Source organism: Brassica oleracea, chromosome C7 (genome assembly GCF_000695525.1).
Source record: "Brassica oleracea var. oleracea cultivar TO1000 chromosome C7, BOL, whole genome shotgun sequence".
Classification (NCBI taxonomy): domain Eukaryota; kingdom Viridiplantae; phylum Streptophyta; class Magnoliopsida; order Brassicales; family Brassicaceae; genus Brassica; species Brassica oleracea.
In genome coordinates, this window is record NC_027754.1 from 7,754,477 (window position 1) to 7,761,306 (window position 6,830).

At 29.6% G+C, this 6,830-nt stretch overlaps 1 protein-coding gene across 2 annotated transcripts; it reads left to right on the top strand.

The window, feature by feature from the left end:
- Positions 1-1,072: 1,072 nt before the first annotated feature.
- Positions 1,073-2,618, top strand: LOC106303569 (thioredoxin M3, chloroplastic). Of its 2 annotated transcripts, none has more exons than XM_013739839.1 (2): positions 1,073-1,371; positions 2,074-2,618. In XM_013739839.1, exons 1-2 carry the CDS (start codon positions 1,176-1,178, stop codon positions 2,388-2,390), a joined length of 513 nt encoding a protein of 170 aa, XP_013595293.1. In that variant the 5' UTR covers positions 1,073-1,175; the 3' UTR covers positions 2,391-2,618. The 2 variants fall into 2 exon arrangements, with proteins under 2 accessions (XP_013595293.1, XP_013595294.1); XM_013739840.1 differs by having other exon boundaries at positions 2,071-2,604.
- The last annotated feature ends 4,212 nt before the right edge of the window (positions 2,619-6,830 follow it).

A 6,830-nucleotide genomic window follows, 5' to 3' on the forward strand; every position in this document is an offset into this window, starting at 1 on the left:
ATTGAAATATATATTACAATACTAATATTAAGGTAAATTTGGTCTTGAACCTCCAAAATCACCAAAGTATTCTCCATATAAATTTCGAGCATTCTCTTCGGTTTGTTGTTGCTGAGTTTTTTTTTGTATGATTCTTCCTTGTTCAGATCGGATAAACTGGCGAGTGTTAATATCATCAATGGAGTTTAAATTTTTCAACAGGATTTTATTTTCAGCCTCCATTTCTTTCAGAGCTAATTTTTTTGCTTGATTTTGCATGTGTAACTGAACCATCTCATAAGTTTTTTCTCTAGATGATGCACTTTCTTTCAAGAAATCTAGAATTTATTCATTTGCTGAAACCACATTATCCATAGATGAAGTATTACCTTCAGAGATGCAAGACCGGCGCCGCCAATAAACGTTGAGATGACCATAAACGAAGATATGTGTTTTCAACAATTTTTAGCACGTAATCTTTGAATAAAAAATAAGAAAGCTCATTTATAACTTAAAAATGCTTTGATTGAGCATATTTGGGAGCATTATGGAAATAATCGTATTGATTAGTTTTGTATTTTATATATATATATATATATATATATTGAAATTTGAATTGTTTATGTTTTATTATTATATGTAATTTTATGTGTTAATGTTTTGTATCTTTTATTATAAGTAATTTGATGTTATAATTAAATATGTTTACTAATTATGTCAATACCATATATTAATATGGGTTTATTGTTAATTTATAAAATTTTAATGACTATAATGAACTATTACTGAAATTGAAATTGAAGACTAAAGTGTAAAATATAAGTCTTTAAAAAATAAAATTTGAAGATCACTATCGGAGAATTACACCTTGGACCCTTTATTTTAAGGGTGGACAAGGGGCTTGTTGGAAATGTTCGGTTGATTTCAGAAAACAATATGAACCGGTGAACATGAAGAAAAACGGATGAACAGGCGTGGTTTCAGAAAACCACGCGAATAGTGTGACAGGTGGAAGTTCTGTGTAAGGGACCCACCGTTCTCCATATTAATTAATATTATCTCAGATCTGGCCAATCATGAAAATGCTCTTTCATCATTATTTCCCCCAACTTTCTGTTTTTTTTTTTTTTTCTTTCTTTCTTGAGAAAACCCAAAAACTCTTCTTCTCTGCTTCTCAAATCAGTACTCCTTCTTCAATGGCGGTTTCTTCTTCGTCTATGTGTTTAAACGCTGGTCGACTGCCCCCAGCTCGATCGATTTCTTCTCCGTCGCGTCTGTTCCCAGTGACTAGCTTCTCCCCTCGCTCCCTACTTATCTCCGATAGACGATCCCTGGTATCTTCATCTGGCTCTGGCCTCCGATTCTCTGCTCTCTGCCTGCGTGATTCCAAAGGTACTGATGATAATTGATCAGAAGTGTTCGTGTGGTTCTCTAAGTAGAAATCAAGAAACTTTTATAATCGAGTGGTTATTGATCCAAAGACTGTGTTTGATTGATTTAGAATTTACTCTTCAGCCTTTACCTTATGATTCTGCTCCTAAGTTATAGTGTTCCCTAGATCATAAATGTAGGTCTATCTTATTTTCTTATTCATGATCTAGTTTGAAATCTGTGAACATGGAGAGAGAGATATATATACAAGCGTGGAATCAGAACAGCGTGAGGATCTTGCCGCTTGAGACTATAGAAAAGCAGCTTAAAGAGTGTAGGAAACTAGGTTAGCTACGTTCTAAGCTCCTTTAGAGCTCATAGTTTCTATGGAATTTACATTGATCTCTAACCATCTTGTTTGGTGGAAAACAGAATAAGATTGTACTACTGAATAACCAAATGCTTTTGATAGCTTACAGCTAAGATGGAATATCATACCATTATTCTGATGTTTTCTTCTAGTTGTATGACTTGATGTCAACTTCCACAGCGCTTAGTACACTAATAAGAATACATGTTGAAGTATTTGTCCGCATTTTTGGTTACACAGGAGACAGGACACGTGTTATATTTCTGATGGTTTGTTGTTTCAGGTATTAGCATGACATGAAGAATATTAAGTTTTGAAATCCTTTTATTTCCTTGTTTGACTATGTGCAGCAGCTGAAGTTACACAAAGTTCGTGGGAAAACTCGGTCCTGAAAAGCGAAACGCCTGTGCTTGTAGAATTCTACACTAGTTGGTGCGGTCCATGCAGGATGGTCCACCGGATAATAAACGAAATTGCAGGGGACTATGCTGGAAAGCTAAACTGCTATGTCCTGGATGCAGACAGTGACTCGTTGGTGGCTGAAGAGTATGAGATCAAGGCTGTACCTGTAGTGCTCCTCTTCAAGAACGGTGAGAAACGAGAGTCGATCATGGGTACAATGCCCAAAGAGTTTTACATTTCCGCCATTGAAAGAGTTTTGAACTCGTGAAGTAGGTAACATCATTGATGAGAATTTCTCACTAGCACTTTGATATGAATGGCTTAATATCTCATTGATACCCAAGAACTGTGTCTTCTCTCTCGTGTCTGAACCTCTTTTGAGTTTTCTTTGTGCTTTTGTGTTCTGTGAATATAACCGGTGGATTTGTGGGAAGATGACTCGGGCATTATTGTGAATACACACATTTTCCATCTTCAATTTATCTAAGTTTTGTTACGTTTCGGTTTTTACTTATATGGATCAAAACTAAAGAAACAATTTGGACCTTTTGAAAAAAGAATCAAGAGACGGTCTTGTATATTATATACTATATCGGTCTCCCTTTCAGTTGACTTATTTTATTATTTTTGTCCTACTTTGATGTTTTACTAGATCTCGATGGATTTTTGTTTTCATTTATTTTTATATAAATATTTTGTTTTCAATTCTAAACTGGTATATATTATAATATATATGTGTCTATCAATTTTTAAAACATAATAAATTTACGGTATAATTTTAAAAGTTAACATCGACAAATGTTTAAAATATAGAGGTATAGTATTACAACAATAAATTATATCTATTTAATTTATACTATCTATAAATCCAATGAATCATCTATTGCTTAAATCTAATTATTGATAGCCCAATAAAAATTTCGGGTAGATCCAAAATTTAAATGATAAGATTATACATTAAATGTAATATGACTTTCTAGAAATAAGTCTATTTTTTTTAAAAAAATCACACATAAATCAAAGTTGTGTCTTCTGTTTTAATATATAAGATGTAACAAGCATTTTTTAGGAATAGGTTCATTAGGTCCATTTAAAAAAAAAATCACACATGAATCAAGGTTGCGACTTCTGTTTTAATATATAAGATATCGACAAATAATCATAACATGGCGAGATTTATTTTATTCAAAAATTTATTTAGTAAAAATTATTTTTTTTATACATAGGTATTTTTTATATAAAATTTTTTTTAGTATTTTTATTGTTAGCAATACAAACAAAATCATGTAAACTCTGCGAACAAAACTCGTAGCTCCGCATCTACATGGACAAAAAAATCTTTAGTATAAATAACTAAACTAAAATTTATGTAAATATTATTTTATGAAAATAAGATTAATTTATATAACCCGCCTCGTATTAATTTTACTATATTTTAAAACTGTAAAATTATAATATATTGTTACTCAACCCCTCTCATACTTGATAAATATTTACATGTTTATAAAACAATCTACAAAAAAAAACTATAATTATAAAACATAATATATAGTTCGATGTACCATATAATCAAATAATATTAATATCAAACGAATATAGTATTTTGTTTTTATCAAATTCACATATATTAAATATAGTTTAATATTCTAATTTAAATATGAATATTAACATTTAAAATTATGGGAGCTTTTGCAAATATGACTCAAATTTGAATTCAAATGCAAAACTCACCCACATTTTTTTTTGGAATTTTCATTTGTCTCCTTATTCACCTTAAAAGTTCAAGTTGTTAAGGAAAATGTTATTACTTTTTTTTAAATGAGTGTTTAATTCTATCATCTCATCTTCATCAAATATTTACAATATTGCAATTGCCATCAGTACACAACCACCATGAACAACCAATTTGAAGCTCTTAATGCACCAATAATTCAACTTTTTACTCTTCTTATCTCATATCTTATGCAAACAAATCACTTCTCTTTCACTTTCTCTCCAAATTCATTTAAAAAAAACCAAAATTTTGATTCCAGATTTTGTAAGGTTCATAAAGACACTCAAGCTCATGATTCTTTGTAGGGTTTAGGGTTTTAGGGTTTAGGATTTACGTTTAGGTTTTAGTTGATGTTTTAGGATCTAGATTTGAAGGTTTAGGGTTTAGGGTTTTAGGGTTTAGGGTTCAAATTTCAGAAAAAATATAGGGTTTAGGGTTTATTTTTAGGGTTTAGAGTTGATGTTTTAGGGTTTAGATTTGAAGGTTTATAGTTTAGAGTTGATGTTTCGGGGTTAAGGTTTAGAGTTGATGTTTCAGGGTTTATAGTTGATGATTTAGGGTTTAAAGTTGAGGTTTTAAGTTTAGATTAGTTAACCATAAATTTTGTTTTTGTCAAAGTTAATCAAAGGGTTATAAATTTTTTTTACCTTTCATTAAAAATAAAGGTAAATGTGGTTAATGTAAACATGAAAAGTGGTACTTTGAAAGTGGTATTTCTGGTAATTTTCCATAAAAATACTGTATGAGAAATATTAAAATGATATATTTTGAAAGATATAATAATAAGTATTGAAATGTAGTATTAATAGTACAAACAGTTAATAAAATATTTATATTAAAGTAGAAAATGTAACGAGAAGTACTGAAATGTGATATTAGTTCATGGGATTGTTTAATATATATAATTGTTAAGATTAAGGGCATGACTCGTTTTTTCGCTACCACCCGCAAATGCATTTTTGCGGTTGTTGATGTCAACCACTCAAACCGTTTCAAACCGCTCTAAACCTCTTAAATTCAACAGCTGGTTCCAGCTAGCGTTTGCGGTTGCGGGCGGGTAAAAAAATTTCTTTTTTTAAAACCAATATAAATGCAAAATTTTTTTAAAAAAAATAAAAATTGAAGTAATAGAAATACTAAAATATATATATTATATTTTAATTTATATTCTAAATTTTAAAATTAAAATATTTTCTATAATTTTTTTAATTAAAAAATATATTTTTTATATTTATTATAATATTATATTGTTTAATATTTTATAATTATAAAATGTAAATATTGTTAATTTATTATTTAACCGTTGTTGTATTTGTGGTTTACCAGTCATAAGTATCCCGTAAACGCACTAATTTTTAATCGTAGTACCAGTCGTACAAATCTCTTAAAACCGCTAAAAACCGCAACCACCTGTATCCGCAAACTCCCGCAACCGCAACAGCTGCGGTTACACCAGTCATACCCTTAACTGAAAAATAGTATCTGGTAGAATGAATTGTGCATTTTTAAATTTGAGAGTGTTTATTCACCCTTTTAAAATTTGAAAAGATAAGAATATATCGTAACGAAAAACTCTTCAAAAATAAATGGATAAAGAGCTGTTGGATATGTTATAAGATATCAAAATCAATAACACCTACTGCATCCACAGATCCGCATAAACAAAATTAAGCAAACTTGTTTTCGACTCTGTCTTTTACAAAGGAAATGATCTAGAATTTGAGTACTATTTACATCATTACATGGAATTGTCTTTTGATATTTATCCATAACTGAAGAACTGAACCGAACCGAAACACGAGGTTGGGTTCAGATTTTAGATCCTATCAATTATACTAGTAGATACTATATCTCTAGAACCAAAAATCGGGACCAAACCGAGAACCGAATGGGTACCCGAATATTTATATTATAATTTATATATTTATAAATATTAACTGTATTTTTGATTTTAAAATAATCAAATAATATAAAAATAATATTTACAAGTCGAAATACTTGAAATGAATTAATAGAATACCTTTTATCCAAAATACATACAATTATCTAAATTATCCAATTTTTTATCTGAAAACCCCAAAAAAATAGATATTTAATGTGAAAACCCCGGATCTTTTTTTATCTTTTAACCCAAATTAACCGATAACTAGAACCGAACCAGAACTGAATGGGATCCGATATTAGTTAAGATATAAGCCCGTTCCGGTTTTGTTATCCGAACTGAACCAAAAACCAAAATAACCTAACCAAAACCGAAATGAACTTTCTAAATAGCCTAACATATCCTAAACTTCTAGAACCAAAGAACCAAATTGAACTGAACCGAGAACTGAATATCCACGGCTAGCTATGGTAATGAATTTTAAGATGGTTTGCGCTGATTGTTTGGTAATGTTTGGTAATTGATCTTGAGAGATGTTTGTGATGAGAGAGATGAAAGTTAGGGATTTAAAAAATATGAATCGGATCTTCTCGTGTTTAGATTTTTTTTTTTTTTGTTTTATCAAAACAACATTGTTTAATAGAAATTCTTGGGTTCACTCTAGGAGGTGAACTTTTAGATTCACCAACCAATAGTGTTTAAGTATTTGATATTTGATATCTTTTAAAAAAAGAAACAAAATTGAATTTCCAAATAAGATTATATTTTTAAAATAAAATAATAAAAATACATAAAAATAGTTACAAAAAATAAATAAATAAATATTGATAAACTTTTAGCAAAATACTAAATCCTATACCCTAAATCCTAAACTCCAAACCCTAAATTATAAACCTTAAATCTTGGATAAACCGAACCATTAGAAAATTTTAAACCCTAAATCATACATTAAAAACTAAATCTTAATAACACTAAACCCTAAACCCTAAACCCTAATCACTAAACCCTAAACCCTTGGATAAACCCTGAACCCTTGGATAAATCATAAACCT

What these genes read in the sequence shown, in the direction of transcription:
- LOC106303569 (XM_013739840.1), top strand. Translation starts at nt 1,176, where the DNA reads ATGGCGGTTTCTTCTTCGTCTATGTGTTTAAACGCTGGTCGACTGCCC. An exon ending in CTGCCTGCGTGATTCCAAAG is followed by an intron (nt 1,372 to 2,070) that starts GTACTGATGATA and finishes GACTATGTGCAG; the next exon opens with CAGCTGAAGTTACACAAAGT.